At 56.2% G+C, this 17771-nt stretch overlaps 1 protein-coding gene across 3 annotated transcripts in view; it reads right to left on the bottom strand.

Moving 5' to 3' along the window:
- Nup214 (nucleoporin 214) overlaps positions 1-17771 on the bottom strand; it is a 69779-nt gene that overhangs the window by 7933 nt on the left and 44075 nt on the right. For 2 of the 3 annotated variants that reach the window (XM_048345129.1, XM_048345119.1), the window contains exons 27-31: positions 17067-17151; positions 15060-15121; positions 10837-12537; positions 9136-9206; positions 3196-3352 (exon numbers count right to left, since the gene is read on the bottom strand). In XM_048345129.1, coding sequence (XP_048201086.1) covers positions 3196-3352; positions 9136-9206; positions 10837-12537; positions 15060-15121; positions 17067-17151 — 2076 coding nt within the window. The remainder of the gene's footprint in view (positions 1-3195; positions 3353-9135; positions 9207-10836; positions 12538-15059; positions 15122-17066; positions 17152-17771) is intronic. The other variant, XM_048345135.1, reaches the window with a different exon arrangement.

Raw genomic sequence — 17771 nt, 5'->3', positions numbered from 1 at the left:
AGAAGCCCTGACGAGGGCCCGGGGCTCCACACTGCACCCCCAGATCACCCCCGCGCCAGGGGCACACGGAACGAGGGCTGTCAGCAGAGAGGGGCAGGGCGGGGGGGAGGCCCCACCGAAACCCTGCGGTGCCACGCGGCACCCACGCATCTCCTACCGTCCTCGTCAGTGGGACGGGGCGCGCCACGTCGGCGCGGCGCCTGGCAGGAGGCGGCGACGTCAGCCCCCGCTTCCCGCTCCACACAGCGCCCCACTGCACTGTCTGCAGCGCCCCAGCGGCCAGGGCCTGGGGTGGGGTGGGGGTGGGGGTGGGGGCGGGCAGCACCCGACAGCTGGCTGGGGTGCCGGGGCTCCAGCCTGGATTTTATCCTGCAGTCATCAGCAAGAACCAGTTGAAAACTCCTCATTTCAGATGGATTCCTGGACACAGCGGGGACCAGAGCTGGGAGGGCAGGCAGGGTGAGGGCCGGTCATGAATGACTGGGGGGGGGGGGGGCGGTCACAGGTGGAAGGGCAGGTAGGGTGAGGGCCGGTCATGACTCTCAGCAATGAATAAATAGCCTGGAGGATCCATGAAAGGGGCAGCAGGGACCCTGGGAGCAGGGTGGGAACATGGAACAGCAGGAAGTATGGAGGAGCTGGGGAGCACGGAGCAGCCGGGGAGTATGGAGCAGCCTGGAGCATGGAACAACCAGGAGCATGGAGCAGCTGGGAGCATGGAGCCGGGAGTATGGAGCAGCCGGGAATATGGAGCAGCCGGGGAGCATGGAGCAGCTGGGAGCATGGAGGAGCTGGGAGCACAGAGCAGCTGGGAGCATGGAGGAGCTGGGAGCATGGAGGAGCTGGGAGCACGGAGCAGCTGGGAGCATGAGCTCTCAGAGCCTGAACTCTCACCTATTAGCATGAAAAAGCTGAGTCTTGTGAGGGAGTAGAAGGCGCCTGAAGGGACGGGATGGGATGGGATGGGAGGGGAGGGGAGGGGAGGGGAGGGGACAGGACGGGTGGGGACGGGATGAGACAGGACAGTACAGGACAGGATGGGACAGGACAGTACAGGACGGGACAGGGCAATACAGGACAGGACAGGACGGGACAGGATGGGGACACGGCATCCCTGTGGCTCCCGTCTCATCCACCGCTCTTTCCTCCTGGCCTGTCTTTTTTCTGCTCTGCACTGGAGGCTCACGCCTGTCATCCTAGCTGCATACAAGGCTGAGATCTGAGGATCGCGGTTCAAAGCCAGCTCAGGCAGCAAAGCCTGTGACACGCTCTTCTCCAGTTGGCTGACTCTCGTCTCCAACCAGCTACCAGAAAGGCTGGAAGTGGAGCTTCTAGTAGACCGCCGGCCTTGCTCAGGAAAAGCCCGGAGATAGGGCCTAGGCCTCGAGTTCAAGCCCCAGTACTGGTGCGCACGCGTGCGCACGTGCATACACATATACACGCGCACACACGATCTTGCTTCCCTCAGCTCAGAATACTCAGTACAATCATGAGGAGCCGTGGGTGACAGAGTCTGGGGGCGGGGGGAGTCCTGGGGTACAGTGCTGTTCCATCCCCGCCCCTGACTTGAGGCTCCCGAGGGGGTGGCACTGAACACGGGCTGGGGGCACGCACAGCTGGGGCTGGAGGCGGGTGCCAGCTCCGGCGGCCTTCTGAGGAGGGGCGCTTGGCCGCCAGAGAGCCGCGGCACTCGGGGCGAGTGAGCGGGAGGGCCGTGACACGCTCGCGCGCGCCATCAAGTCCCCGCGGTGTCAGACGCAGCCCTGGCGCGTGGCCCTGGGATCCCGGCGGGCTCGGGATCCCCCGCGTCCCGCGTTGGACGGCTGAGGGAAACCACTCGCGTGAACCCTTGGGCTCTCGACCTCTGCTTCAGCGCGAACCCACTTTTCCTTGTTTCACACGCATCAGGGTTCCGCTTACACGGCGTCTGAGAACAACTAGATGTGATTTCTCAGATCCCTTCGTTCCAGCGTTCTACCTCGCTCCTGGCAGCCTGGGGGCTGGCGACCACGTCCCGGTGACGTAGCTTCACGAGGGATGAGGGAGGGGTCTCGGGGCCGCGGGAGCGGGCGTCCGAGGGGTAAGGTGGGGTGTGGCGTTCCACCGTGGGGGAGCGCCAGTCAGCTCTGCAGGGCCAGCAGGGGCTGGGGGTGCAGCACATGAAACCAGAGCAGCTAAGAGGAAGACGACGGGCCAGCATCAGACTCCGTCAGCAACAGAATGCATACTCAGAAAGCGCCAAGAGATACGGCTTGAGATCAAAAGCCCTATTAAAGACGCACGAGACAGAAGAAGGAAAGCTGCAGCTTCCACCGCTGGAGTTCCAAGCCCCTGCGAGGGCGATGCGACGGGCAAGCCCCTGCCGCGTGCCTGGCTCGGCGGCGGGCTTGCATTTGCTTCAGGACCCCTCAACACGGCGCAGAGAAGGGGGCTTGGGACAGAAGACAGGCCAGCTCAACACACCGAGCCTCACCCGGTAGCCCTCACGTCATTTCGTGATTGTGTAGGGCATCTTACTAATAACCAAACCCGCCAGGTGTTGGTGGCTCACGCCTGAAATGAGGAGGCTGAGGTTTGAGGATCACAGTTCAAAGCCAGCCCAGATAGTTCAGTCTGTGAGACTCTTTCCAATTAACCACCAGGAAACCAGAAGTGAAGCTGTGGCTCAAAGTGGTAGAGCACGGGCCTCAGCAAAGGAGCTCAGGGACAGTGCCCAGGCCCGGAGTTCAAGCCCCGTGACCAACAACAAGGAAAAAAAAAAACAAATCAAACCAAGTTGGGTGCTTGTAGCCCATGCCTGTCATCCTAACTACTCCGAAGGCTGAGATCTGAAGATTGTGGTTCAAAGCCAGCCCAGCCAAGAAAGTCCTTGAGACTCTTTATCCCAATGAACCACCAGAAAACTGGAAGTGGCTTTGTGGCTCAAAGTGATGGAGCCCTAGCCTTGAGCAGAAGAGCTCAGGGACAGTGCCCCGGCTCCAAGTTTAAGCCCCCTCCTCATCAACAAAGCAACACCCCCCCCCCCCCCGCCGCCAACCCAAACTAGGACACTCTGCTCCGTGGTAGGGTTTTACATGAGCCTTCTAGCTCCTTTGCCCCTTTTCTATCTGTCCCTGAAGCTTTGCCGACGCCATGGGGGTGGCCCTGGGGCACTGGCGGCCGGGACGGGCGCTGGGGAAGGGGTTCTCTACTTACTTGGGGTGGCCGTGGACCCAAAGCCCCCGCTGGCTGAGCTGAAGGGGTTTTTGTTGGCCGCGTCCTGGCTGGGTTTTCCTCCAAGGCCGCTGAAGAAGCCTCCCCCTCTCCCCGTGGTTCCGGACCCAAACACGCTCCCGCTGGAAGTGGGGGGCTGCTGGGAAACAAAGGGGCGGGAAGCGAGTCAGGACCGAGAGGTCAGCAGGAAGTGAGCGTGGGAGGGGCACAGATGGAGAAAGAGGGGCTCTGATTAGCTCTGGAAGGGACGCCCCACAGCCGCAGGAGAAGCGGGGGCCCTCCCGGGCGGGGCTATCTTACACGGCGTGGCTGGTGCGTGGCAGGCGGGGACCCCCTGTGCGGATCCTGCCCTGCTGTGTCCACACCATGCTCCCACAGGAGCTTCGCCAAATAAAGACGCCGGCAAGCAAGTCAGACCACCAGAGCGCCGCGGGCCGCTGGCTTCCCCCGGGCTTCGGCTGAATGCGCGGGCGGGGATGGGAGGGACCTTGGTCATTCCTCTCCTCGGCGGGGCGGCGCAGGGGGTTCCTGGGACTCTGCTGGTGCCAGATGCTCACTCCAGGCACCCCTGACTCTGAGCCCCAGACTTGATTTCTTTGGACAGTGGCTCTGTAAGGTCACCCGGGGGGGGGGGATTTGAGGAGGTGCTCCCCCGGGGGAAGCTGACCTGCCTTGCTGACAGTGCAGGTGAGTGGGGCCTGTGAAATGGGGGGCGGTGCTGGAGGGTGGGGTCAGCACCTAACTGCCCACCTCAGGCTGGAGAGCGAATCAAAGGAGCTCAGAGATGAACTTACCTTACAGAGCAGTGCCCGCACGAGTTGCCCGCTCGGGCACCGTCTGAGTGCTAGGGACTCCAGCTCCTCCTCCTCCTCCTCCTCCTCCTCCTCCTCCTCCTCCTCCTCCTCCTCCTCCTCCTCCTCCTCCTCCTCGGCCTGGCGAGGCTGAGGCAGGCGGATCCTCACCAAGATCCCGCCCTGCCTCACCTCCAGCCCCAACCCCACCCGGGGCGGCAGGACCACGCCAGCACAGCAAGCTAACTCGTGCCCAGCCCGAGTTCTCATGTACTTTCGGCCTCTTTTTCTTGAGACTTCTTTGAAAATGACGGGAATTCAAACAGCCCCGGGAGGTTGGCGGGGGGAGTAGGAGCTTTTTACAACTAGAATTCAATCATAAAAGCCAAGGCTTGGATGACTGGTGAGCAGCCTCAGCGAGGAAGGAACCGTGACAGCCAAGGCGCACACGGAGACGGCACCAGGCTCAGCTGCCGCCCCTGGCCATCCACAGAAGGGAGCAGGATGGGGGGCCCCAGGGTGGGCCCCCCAGGGCGAAGCCCGAGTGACCGGGACCAGCAGGTACCGCATCCTCCTAACGCACTAGACAGAATCCCACTCATCGCAGTGGAAATAAACAACAGCTTGCTAAAGCTGAAATTACCGAGAACTGGAAAGCGCACAGTAAGTTCAGCTCTCTGGTAGTATTCACTCTGCTGTTAAGCCTTTCCAACCGTTTCTCACTTGGGATACTTCAGACTTCAACTTCAAGCACAGGCTAATGTTTTCTTTTTTTAAACTTCCACATCTCCGCCGAGATGCTATATTCAATTTTTTTTTTCAATATTTTCTTGTAAATCCTGGGAGCATAGCAGCTATTTTAAAGTCGTTGTCTCTAGTTCTAACACGCGAACTATCTCTAGGTTGTTACTTCCTGATCTAAAAATCTGATTGCAAGCCGGGCACCGGTGGCTCGTGTCCCCACCCCTGGCCAGCTCCCAACTGCTCAAGCTGCCCTTCCCTGGGCTCAAGGAGCCTGGGGTGTTGGTCTTACGACTGAATGACTGACCTTTAGACTCCACACAGCAGGGCACTGCCGGAGCCCAAGGCTGCCGAGGGAAAGGACTGCTGGAAGTGTACCTCTGCCACTTTTACAAGACGTACATCACATGAAGGGCTAGAAGCACGAGGCTCTGAGTTCAAACCCCAGTACTGCAAAATTAACAGTTAGTGAAATAAAAGGCTTTTTTTGTGTGTGTGTCGGGGGGGGGGGGACAGGATATCCCTATGATTGTGAACTTTCAATCCTACCACTCTGACTCCTGAGGGCTGGGATTATATGTGTGTACCTCCAGGCCTGGAACTATCGTTTGCAAACTATCTTTTGCCTAGTTTCTTCCAATTATATTAAGTTCACACACTTTTTTTTTTTTTTTTGCCAGTCCTGGGGCTTGAACTCAGGGCCTAAGCACTGCCCCTGGTTTCTTTTTGCTCAAGGCTAGCACTCTGCCACTCGAGCCACAGGACTTCATGTACGGGAGGCGAGCACTCTTGCCACTAGGCCACATTCCCAGCCCAAGTTCACACACTTTATGTGTAAAGCACTCAGTCCATTTTGCATTACAATTGTAAAGTCCAAAGTTCACTGCCTTAAACAATCTTCCTCTTGCTTCTAAGTGACGTGCGGCTCTTTTAGCACGGGTAATTGCCCGACCCGCAGTAAATGCTTTCTGCAGGCTCCTCCCACTTGGTCTCTGCGTGTGCGTGATTGCCTTTGCCAGTGTGATGTGCTGCTGGTCTTCAATCTATGTATAACAGCAGTGGGTCCCATTTCTGTGTTGATGAGGTCTACTTTCCAAACTGTAAGGCTTGGGTCGTTTCCTGTTCTAGCGATTTAGCTTGTCTTCTGGTCTCTTGGTGACTGGTGGGGCGGATCCGTGGGGCAGCAACGCCTGGGTCCTCTGGGCTGACAGTGCTGGACAGCTTCGCGAGGGGATTCCACGCGTGGTACGCGCCCTCCGGCAATCGGCGCGTGCAGCTTCTCTGCTCTCTCTCCAGCACTTGGCACGTCACCTCTCTTTTAGACATTCTGGCTTTCTCTTTTTTTGGGGGAGGGGGGTGAGGAAGAGGAGAGAAGTGGTCCTGGGGCTTGAACTCAGGGCCTCAGGGCCTGAGTGCTGTCCCTGGCCCGCTTTTGCTCAAAGCTAATGCTCTACCACTTGAGCCACAGCTCCACTTCAGGCGTTTTTTGTTGGAGATAAAAGTCGCACTAATGTACTGCCCGGGCTGGCTTTGAATCACGATCCTCACATCTGTCTCTTGAGTAGTTAGGATTGTTAAGACACAAGCCACTCATGCTTGGCTTGGCTTCCTTTATGAGTTGTAGGAATTCTTTACATATCGGTGGTGGTTAAGTAGGGTACAATTGTCCTCTTTTTTTCTTTTTGGCCAGTCCTAGGCCTTGGACTCAGGGCCTGAGCACTGTCCCTGGCTTCTTTTTGCTCAAGGCTAGCACTCCTCTACCACATGAGCCACAGCGCCACCTCTGGCCGTTTTCTATATATGTGGTGCTGAGGAATTGAACCCAGGGCTTCATGTATACAAGGCAAGCTCTCTTGCCACTAGGCCATATTCCCAGCCACCCTCTTTTATTTCTTGTTTTACTTAAAATTAAGAACCTCACAATCATGGTGCAGTCAAATTTTCTTCTTAGCTGGGCACCAGTGGCCCACGCCTGTCGTCCTAGCTTCTCAGGAGACTGAGATATGAGGATCATGGTTTAAAGCCAGCCCAGGCAGGAAAGGCCATGAGACTATTCTCTCCAACTAAGCACAAGAAAACCAGGAGTGGCGCTGTGGCTCAAGTGGTAGTGCGCTAGCCTTGAGATGAAGTGCTTAGGGACCAGGCCCAGAGTTCAAGCCCTATGACTGACACAAAAAAATATTTTTTTTCTTCTTCTTGACAAATATCCTCAAGCCTGCTAGACATGGATTCTCTCAGGATTTTCCACTTCGCCCTGCAGTCTGATAGCTTAGCAACCCCTCAGGTAGTCTGACTGTCTTCTGCCTGTCTACCACTGAGGGAAGTCAGCATGTCCGTCCTTTGATCTCGCGGATGGCTCCACAGCCGATTTCCTTCCGTGTGCTCTGGCATGGCTGGCTTTGGGGCATTCAGTCCTTCACTCTTGGTTCTTCTCTTCCGGGGCTCTGGCTACATGGGTGTCACATTTTCCCCTTGGTTTCCCTTTTCTTCCTCTCTTGAAAGCACTCAGCATATTGAACATACATTTCTAGTTCAAGGGCCAGGGCATTACAGTTCTTGGGCCCAATCTTGCCTATGACCTGTGTTTGTAAACAGAAGTTTACTTGTGTTGCACGTTGTGTGGCTGCTCTGTGCTACTGCCAGGGGTGAGCAGCTGTGCGAGGAACTGAACGCAGCCCTCAGAGCCCCAAATACCGTTTGAGCCACTGCCCAACTGAATTTTTATTACACCTCTCTAGAAGTTGTAGTTGGTTCATTTTCAAAGCTGTTATAATGCTGTGTAGTTTCCTATTCTTTACAGGCATCTTTAAGTTTGTCTTCCATTTCTTTTAAGCATGCACAATAGTTGTTTTATAGTCTAGGAGTCTCTGCAAGTCATTTCTGGTGTTTATTTTGGCTCTGGCTCATAGCTGCTATGGGAGTCAGCATCCCAAGGGTCACTTGTGAGTCTAATGGGAGTTCAGAGCAAAGGCCTATGCTGCTGTCAGACATCTGGAGGTACCATAGTTCCAGGGCCACGTACACAGGGGGAGCCCCAAGAATCTGAGTCCTCCCGAAGTGCAGGACAGTATCTTTTGGACGACCCTTTGCCTTTTTTTTTTTTTTTTGTTATTGTTGCCAGTCCTGGGGCGTGGATTCAGGGCCCGAGCACTGTCCCTGGCTTCTCCTGGCTTCTTTTTGCTCAAGGCTAGCACTCTACCTCTTGTGCCACAGCACCGCTTCCGGCCTTTTTCTATAGATGTGGTGCTGGGGAATGGAACCCAGGGCTTCATGTATACGAGGCGAGCACTCTACCACTAGGCCATATCCCCAGCCCCTGGACCCTTCCCCTTTGTATGCTAGTTTTAGTAATTTCTGCTGACCTTAGGGCTCCTTAAATACAACATTCAAAATTTCTCAGGTTAGTGAAGTCCTCGGGGCAGAAATGGCCCCTGCGCTCGCTCCCCTCCGCTAGGCTCCCGTTTCCCTGTGAATCCGGCGTGGGGAAATGCCTTGCTGGCTTTACAGACGTGACTTCCAGGCCTCGTCTCCTAGCTTTTCATCGCTTTTCCAGTGACTTGGTTTGCATGAGCTCAGTTTCTATTACCGGATGTGGAAATCCTAAGTTTCGTTTTTCTCCTTTCAGGAAGATCACCGACGCGGGCAGAGCCCCTCTGCCAAGGCAGGAGTTGGTGAAGAAAACCTCTGAGGAAGCGGTGTGAGGAACACCCACCCTGCCTACCAGTTACGCACCTACTGCTCTGCAGACACGAGCCTCACCTGCCCTTCCTCCCGGCTGCTCACCCCCCCACTCACCCCCCCCCCCCCCCGCCGTCCACACCACGGCACCCAACACCTCAGAGCACCTTCCTTCCGAAGGGAGGGCTCCTCAGGAGGCAGCCACTCCCCGCCTCACTGTTCTCACTGCACCGGCCCCAAGCGGCCGCGATGGTGAGACGGGTCAGTCCGCAAGGCACGGGCGGGCGCTGCGCAGGCTTTGCGGGCACGCAGAGGCCGCTGCTGGACCCCGCAGCAGCGCAGGGCGCCCGGAGGAGGCCGGGGCTGCGACGGGCTCAGCACCGCGGCCGCGCTGCCGTCTTCTCCCACCAGCCCCCGCAACCGGGAAAGCGTAAAAGCCGTCCTTAGCCCAAGTTCTTTCAATGAGACGAGGCCAAGGGTAGACTTGGCCTGAGGACTGCGGTCTGCCCACCCTTGGCCTAATAAAACAGGCGGGAGGTCCAAGGCGGGCAAGTCCTTCCCCCAGACCACCCCCGGACGCCGGGTGGTTGGCTCTCTGGAATGCCAGGCGGGGGCTGTCTGCTGGGCCTGGCCACACAGCACAAACGGACCGACCGCCTTACGCTGGGGGGAACGGACGCCATGTTGACGCCAATGGAAACAATGCATTTACCTGGCCAAAGACTGTTCCACCAGAACTGGCTGCTTGACCAAATACAGAACCAGTGTTACTAGATCCGAAACCTACAAAACATAAAGAAAGCACAAGTTCAGCTTGGATGAGTCTTCAACAATAAAGACTTAAACAAGGCACCCGGGTGTGCTCAGTGACCCTGCCACCAATCAACTTTTGAATGGGACGGCTTCCTAAGTAAGAAAACTCCAGGAGCGGACAGAACTCGTGCTCCCGTGTCCTCCGGACCCCGGGAGCCGGCATGCCCGCAGCATCCGCCGTGCTCTTCCCGCAAATCATCTCTGGTTGCTCACGATGCCCAGTGCAGCGCAAATGGTACCTAAGTGGTTGCTACATTGTGTAAGGAATAATGACGAGAAAAGGTCGGCACAGTCTGGTTTTCTCCGTCAGTTATTTTGGCTCTGCGGTTGTGCCTATAGCTATGGCTACCTTTTTATGACGATCCTTCTCTCTATCCAGTGGATAAGGGTTAGTGAGATGGCGTGGTCTCAAAGCGGCGTCTCCTGGACTCTCAGCCCGTTACTGACATTATGGACCCTTTTCCTCACCGCTTGTCTGCACCTCATCCCTGCAGGTGACGAGGGCGCGTGGTGGAGGTGGGGGGGGGGTGGATGGGGGCAAGGACAAGTCTGGAGAAAGACAGACTGCAGCACAGAGCGGGAGACCCAGGCAGGTGAGCCTGGGCAGATCTTGGTTCTTTAACCAGGGCTGGAGGGCAGCGCGGAGGCCCCCACACCGTACTGAAGGGAAGAGGATGATCCCTCCTGGGACTCTCAAGCCGGGAGAGCTGACTGCAGAACCAACAATGTACGAGAGACAGAGGCAGCGCAGGACGCCTTGTGGCCTTCTAGCTGACCACCCAGGGGACACATCATCGCAGCTCAGGGGACAAGTCACCCCATCTCAGGCCTTAGGACATCAAGTGAACCTCAAAACCATCCCTCTATCACTGTGTCTTCCTTATAGCTGAACCTGCTAACCGCTTAACATTCACTGCAAGAGGGAAAACAGTTCCACCCTAATAATAATTCTAAGCCACTTCCGAATAAACGGACATTTCATTGATTATTGTCCCCTAGAGGTTAACTGCTGAAGAGCTGCCTTCCATTCTGGAAGTATCAGCAGCCATGCTTGGGAAAGGCCCCGACACTGCTGTCGGCTGGGGGCTTTTAGAAGTAAACATAGATGCTAAGACTGGAGATACAATGCGGAAGCACGTTTTGTTCTTTGAAGAGGAGTGAAATTTAAAAAGTTAAAAAGAATGATAAATACAACGCGGAGAACAGAGCTCGGCCCCTCCAATGGCGGGATCGGCTCTTCCGGCGAGGAAGGGTTCAGAGCCGGCGCTGGCTCGCGTGAGCCTGGCCTCCGGGGCCTTCCCGGGTCACACCACAGCCTCTCACGTTGAACGTGCCATCGTTCTGAGCCATGACCTTGAACTAGAGACGCTTGGTTTTCCACCACGGGACGGGTAGTGTGGTGGCCAGCACGGCAGGGCTTGCTGGGGAGGAAACCTGGAGCTGTACTGAGCCCGCAGGTCCAGACCCTGGCCGGAGGGTCCCCCACGCCTGCAGGGGCTCTGAGCGCCCTTCTCCGCCCCACACCTCCTCGTGAGCTTGCCGCGATGCTCCGGGGGGCCCCCCGAGGGGAACAAAGTAGCGACCCTCTATAAATCCTCACCTGAAGCTTGACAGAAGCTGAACCCCGAGGGGGCCGCCGTGGAGGTTGTGGCCGAGGTGCCACCGAACACGGAGCCTCCCTGCCCGAAGCTGGGGCTCTGGCCAAACGCGGGGGGGTTGCTCTGGCCAAACAGCCCCCCGCTGGTGTTGGTAGACGACTGTCCAAACGAGAAGGAGCCGGAGCTGCTGGCGCTCGTGGAGGCGCCGAAGACGTTCCCCGCGGTGGACGTGGGGGTGGAGGACCCGGCCTGGCCGAAGGCCGGCCCGGAACCGAACCCGGGCTGGTTGAAGGAGAAGCCGCCGGCGGGGTTGCTCGCCGTCTGTCCAAAGGCCGGGGCCTGGCCAAAGGTCGCCTGTCCAAAGACCCCTGACGCCGAGGCGCCAAACGCGGGGCCGCCGAAGCCCGAGCCGCCGGCCTGGGGCGTGGTGGTGGCCGTGCTGGCCACGCTGCCCGTCTGCTGCCCAAACAGGCTCGGTGCCGTGCTGGCCGCCGCCTGGCCGAACGCGGGGCTCGCCGAGGGCGCGGAGGCCGCGGGGCTGGGGAGCTGGCTGAAGGCGGAGCTGGAGCTGGCGGCGGACGGCTGGGTGAAGACGGAGGAGCCGCAGGTGACGGTGCCGAACACAGCGCCGTCGGCGGCAGGGCCCGGGGCGGCGCTGGGCAGGGCGCTGCCGCTGGGGGCGGCGCCCAGGGCTTCGAGGGCCGCTGGGCCCGCGGCGGGGAGAGGGGCGGCTCCGCCGGCAGCCGGCGCGGGGGTGGTGAGGGTGGCGGCGGGGGCGCCTGCCTCTGTCTTGGTGTCGGGGCCCCCCGCGGCGGAGGGGGCCGCCGTGCCGGGGCTGCCGGCGGCCGGCTGCGCGAGCGCGGGCTCCTTGTCGGTGGCGTCGGAGGCCCGCGGCGGGGCGGGGGGCTGCTCGGCAGCCTCGGGCAGGGCGGGGGGCGAGGCTGCGGGGGCCTCCCCGGGGGCCGACTTGTCGGGCGTGGCGGTGGATACCGGGGGCTCCTCTGGGCTCTTTCCGGAAGCCCCGGGCAGGGGAGGGGCAGGGGGTGAGCTCAGGAGGCTGCCGAAGGACAGGGCAGGGAAGGGCGCGGGGGGCGCGGGCGCGGTGGAGGCCGGCGGGGGGGCCGGCGCTGGGCTGGCGTTACTGGTCTGTGGGCTTCCAAACGAAAAGCTGGACTTGCTGCCACCTAGAGACATCGCCCCAAAACCGGCCACCCCAGAGGGTCCTGCGCTGCCAAAGACCGCCGTGGGGGGGCCGCCGGCACTGGTGCTGGGGGGCGCGGGGGCGGCGGGGGGCTCGGCGGGCTTCCCGAGCGCCGCCGAGCCGGGGAAGCTGAAGCCGGACGAGGCGCCGGGCTTGGCCGGCGGGGCGCTGGCCAGGCTGCCGGGGGACGCCTTGCTGGGCGGCTTCGCAGAGTCCTCGGCCTGGCCCACCCGCAGGCCCGAGAAGCTGCCGAGCGTCTCCCCGGCCAGCGCGCTCGGGAACAGCAGCTCTCCCCACTTGGCCGGCGTCTCCGGCTTGCCGGGGGTGGCGGCCAGGGCGGCTCCGGGCGGGGCGGCCGGCCTGCTGCTGGCCGGCGGGGACTCGGCTTCGGGGGCTCCGGCGGGAGGGGAGCCCTCGGGGACGGGCTCATGGAAAGGCTGGCCGCCCCCGCCCAAGGAGAAGGCCTCCAGCTGGCTTGACTCCTTGGTGGTTGGTGTCGCCCCTAGCAAGACATGGAGAAATGGGTTAGTCAGCACAACAGCACTTCGCAAGTGTCCACGGACTCGACGCGGGAGCCGCTCCTCTCCTCCGTGGTGGAGGAGCTGTACTAACAGCGCCGCCCTCCTGGGAGGGCGCAATGGAAACTTCTCCATGGAAGCCTTAACTCTGGCCCGGTCAAGGATCGCTTTCACGGACAAAAGAAGAAACAGAAACGGCACCTCTGCCACCTCAGCTCTGACTGCGGGTGCCCGCCTCACACACCCCAGGCCCAGCCCAGGGGACGCCCGACGGCGCTGCCTTTACTGTTTCTGGGCACACAGTGCCACGCTCGGACCACGCTCCCGGCTGCTAGGTGAGCCGTCGCGTCTCCGGCGCTGTCCCGAGAGCCTTGCCTTTTCTCACATTGACCGATCGGTGATGTGGAATCACTGCTGTTTATTCCTATTTCATTTTCCTTACCACTTGTGATAATTATTTTGTTCCTCTCCAACCTTTTCATATCATGGCGGTGTTTTTCAGTGCGAGAAGGGAGAAGGCAGGCCTCAAGGGTATTTTGCCACTGAGTTTTAGTGGATAAAGGTTAAAAGAAGACCTTACAAATTTCTGCTCATCGGAGGAAAGAATGAAATTCCTGCCCTTTTCAGGGCCACACGCAGACCGGGGTCAAGACGTCTGCTACCGTTTCAGGCCTCAGGCTCTCTGAATGTGAAGAGTTTCTTTCCACTCTAACACTTTGGGTGTTCTAACAAGCATTAAGAAAAGTATTTGTTTGCTGAGCACTATGGTGTATATCTACAGCCTCAGCTATCAAGGCTCATCATCCCATGAGTGGGAGACCAGCCTGGACCACACAGAATTCTAATAATAAAACAAAAATAAATGAGCGGGGGGGGAGGGGCCCTGGGGAGGGGGGAAGGTGGGAGAAAAATGAAGGAGGAATTAACAAGTTTGATAAGAAATGTACTCAATGCCTTAGGTATGAAACTGTAAACCCCTCTGTACGTACGTCACTTTGACAATAAATTAACTAATAAAAAAAGAAAGGGAAAAAAATCAGTGAATAAAAGCAAAAGACTTATTGAAGAGAACAAAGAAAAAGTGGCCAGATTAATTAGAATACATTGTAAACAGATGTGGAAATCTAACAGTGACTATTCTCCCTTGTATGTCTAATGTAAGCTAATAAAAAAAAAGATGGCCGCTGTGTTATTTATAATATTGATATTCTGGAAATAATAGGTCCGATAGGTGGGTAAATTAAAAGGTAGCAGCCTTGGGCTGGGACTATGGCCTAGTGGCAAGAGTGCTTGCCTCGTATACATGAGGCCCTGGGTTCGATTCCTCAGCACCACATATACAGAAAATGGCCAGAAGTGGTGCTGTGGCTCAAGTGGCAGAGTGCTGGCCTTGAGCAAAAAAGGAAGCCAGGGACAGTGCTCAGGCCCTGAGTCCAAGCCCCAGGACTGGCCAAAAAAAAATAAATAAATAAATAAAAATTAGAAGCCAGGGACAGGGCTCAGGCCGAGTTCACGGCCTAGGACTGGCCAAAAAAAAACAAAAAAAAACAAAACAAACAAAAAAGGTAGCACAGCCCTAAGACAGAATTATAAAGACATTACAAATGACATTCATACAAGAGTTTCAATACTGGAAAAGTCATATAAAACATTAGGCTAAATGGGAAAAAATAAAGGCCAAACACTCTAAAGAAAATATAACGGAAGTACACATTACCATTGAGGGTAATGTGTGATTCCAACATTGTTTGGCTTTTTTCTATTTCCAGATTTTCCTCAATAAGAATGCATTGCTTCTATTGTGAGTGCTGTCTTTTGTGTGTGTGTGTGTGCTACTCCTGGGGCTTCAACTCAGAGCCTAGGCACTATCCTTGAGATTTTCTTGCTTGTGGCTAGCACTCTATCACTTGAGCCACAGCCCTCTCTACTATTTTCAGTTTTTTGGTGGTTAATTAGCAGATGGACTTTCTCGTCTGTGCTGGCTCTTAACTGTGATCCTGAGTTCTCAGCTTCTTGAGTGGCTAGGACCAGAGGTGTGAGCCACCAACATCCAGCTTAAGTGGTGCCTTGTTAAAATGAGGCAACATGCTCAATTACCCAAACCGTGTCTTGCGGCACCTAGCAAATGTGTTCTTTTCCAGAAGGGCTTCACTGTGAAGCATTAAAGCATGCTAGTGACAATGCACAGAGCAGAAAGTTTTGACTCTGGGATTTTTTTCTGTATGTATCTCACCCTAAAGAACCACCATAAAAGTTCTATCTTAACACTTAAATGCTTATGTGTAGCCTCGACTTTCCAGATGCAAATCCTCTCCCTGCTCTTAACTGCAGGCCAGCGGTCCACTGTGTCCGTTTCTTACGCAGATCACTGGCGGTGTTGCAGTACAGGACAGCAGCACACACAGCAAGCGCCCGGCTGGCGACGCACCCCAGCCAAATGCTAACAAAAGTAACTGCATTTGTTTAGGAAAACACAAAAGTGGTCTACACAGTGCAGAGACTATACCTTGAGTGGCAGTGAAATTAGAAGACGGTGTTGGTGCGATTATCCCAAAATTAAAGCCAGCCCTGGCAAGTAAAAAAAAAAAAAAAAGAGAAGTTAAAAAGCAACAAACCAAAGGCCTAACATCTTCCTCTTAGTACTGCATGCTACAATTCCTTCAGACCATGTGCCCTCAAGGAGTGGAGCAAAAGGATGTATGTCGGGGGACAATACAGCCACCCCAGTATCTCCAAGGAGGGAGAGGAGATTTGCTGTGGAGGGAAGAGGGGCACGGGGGGAGGGCCCTGGAAGGGTGGCGTGCTTCCCAATGCAGAGGCAGGGAGAGCAAAGGAGCAGCAGGGACAGCAGGAATGTGCACTGGAAACAGAAGCTAGGGCAGATGCCTGGCCGGTGCAGGAGGGGAAGAGAAGCCTGGCCAGCAGCAGCAGACTAGTCAGAGTCCTCTCATGGGCAAGGGGCTGGCCCCACACGACTGCGGCAGAAGCCGGAGAGAATGCCATGGCAGCCAGGTCTTGGCCACTTTGATAGATGTAGTGGAATTCTATCAAAACTACAGCCAACATAGAATGTTGTCCTCCTTCTTTTCTCCCAATGTTGGGCTGAAGGATATTCCTGAAATACAGTCAGGGGAGAGGGGCGTGGCTAGCGATTCCAGCCACCCAACACAAACTGAAAAACAGTGATGTCAGGGGAGAGGGGCGTGGCTAGCGATTCCAGCCACCCAACACAAACTGAAATACAGTGATGTCAGGGGAGAGGGGCGTGGCTAGTGATTCCAGCCACCCAACACAAACTCAAAGTGCTCAAGGGTATTCGGTCAGTACAGGGCTTGAACTCAGAGCTTTGCGTTTGCTCGTGGCTGGCTGAGTGGGGCTCTACTCACTTGATTCATGACTCCAGCCTGGCTTTTTGCTGGTTATTTTAGAGATGGGAGTCTCAGCGACTATTCTGCCCAGGTGGCTTCTAACCAGATCTGCCAGATCTCAGCTTTCTGAGCAGCTAGCTAGGATTACAGATGTAAGCCACCATGTGGTTCAAAGTGGCTTTTCTTTTTGTCAGTTGTGGGGCTTGCAACTTAGGGCCTGGGCCCTGTCCCTGAGCATTTCACTCAAGGCTAGCACTCTCCCACTTTGAGCCACAGTGACACTTCCAGTTTTCTGGTGGTTAGTTGGGGAAGAGTCCCAGACTTTGCTGCCTGGGCTGGATAACTGCAGCCCTCAGATCTCAGCCTCGTGAGTTGCTAGGATTACAGGTGTGGAGCACTGGCACCAGGCAGTATTTCCTAATAAAAATGAAACACATCCTCTAATCAGTATGAAAATAAAAATTTGAAATGGCAGCCATCTTCCCTTGCATTCTCCATGCAGGACAGTATATAGAAGTAAATCCAGGGCTAGGAATGTGGCTTCGTGGCAAAGTGCTTGCCTAACACGCATGAAGCCCTGGGTTCGATTCCAGAGAGCTGGAAGTGGAGCTGTGGCTCATGTGATAGAGTGCTAGCCTTGAACACAGAGAGGCTCAGGGATAGTGCCTAGGCCCTGAGTTCAAGCCCCAAGAGTTGCAAGGAGAAGAAGAAGAACAAGAAAAGCCAATTCAAGTGTCATGTGCAGCGCCTAAAGGGGTCAGAATGAAAACACCTTCAGTGTGAGAAACCTGATGGAAGGTTTAGAATTTTAACAGAAAATTTAAAAGACTTGGTACCCAAAGAAAATGGGACTCAGGGGAAAAACCAAAAGGAATGAGTAGGTCAGAATGTGTGCAGAGAGCCCAACCTCCAAAGGGGAAGGGAAAAGGGAAGAGGAAAAGGGAAGGGGAAGGGGAAAAGGGAAGGGGAAGGGGCTTTCAGGACACTCAGTGCTTAGAATGCTGGCCATGGCTGGCAGACACTGCTACGAGGTAAGAAATGCCAGCCTGTGCACATCTGATAAATACACAGCAGGCCTGCTGCTCTGAACACAGACCTGGGGGAAGCTACTGTGATTAACCACAGAGTCTAAGTTCATCACTGACCCCGAGGGAGCGAAGGAGAAAGGCTTGCTGAACTGTCCCGCGGCAGACGGAGGGGAGGTCACGGCCGCTTCTGTCTTGGCTGGCCCTGGAAGTGATGGGAAACAAAACACAACAGAATAGGTGGACATTTAAAAAAATCTCAGTGTGAAGCAGCCATGAGCTCACCACGGCCCCGTCAGGCCCTCTGACAAGCACGGGGCGTGGGCCCTCGGTCAGCCTGCTGGCCGGCTCTGATCTACCCCAACGCGGGGCACGCCACGCTTGCCGCTCCAGAAAAGGACCGTGGCGCATTTAGTTCACAGCCTAAGCCTACGTGCGCGGAGGTGTGGACAGCGTGGGGCAAGTGCTTAGCACGCAACACAGCTTTTCAGTATCTGAAACTCATAGAGACCCAATGGAAGGAAAATCCAAAGATGGATTCATGTGCTCAACATTACCAAGTAGTGATTTCTTGATACCGTTCTGCATTTCTCATACATTTTTATACTGAAAAGAATGTGCTTTTTCTGCAATGATATGGAAAACACTTTCATGGTACAGAGACATGTAGGAAGTTGAATAGGAAGTCATGATCTTTCCCATATTCAGCCTCACTAGCTGCTTACTAATAGTCTAGGGTATGATCTCCAATCTTCTCCCTGGCATATTTTAGTGGGGGGAGCGAAGGGAAAAGGAAAACTGTATTTTAAAAGCCCCAATCCAGGA

The sequence above is a fragment of the Perognathus longimembris genome, chromosome 1, assembly GCF_023159225.1.
Source record: "Perognathus longimembris pacificus isolate PPM17 chromosome 1, ASM2315922v1, whole genome shotgun sequence".
NCBI lineage: Eukaryota > Metazoa > Chordata > Mammalia > Rodentia > Heteromyidae > Perognathus > Perognathus longimembris.
The sequence above is the reverse complement of the archived record's forward strand: the minus strand, read 5'-3'. Positions and strand labels throughout refer to the sequence as shown.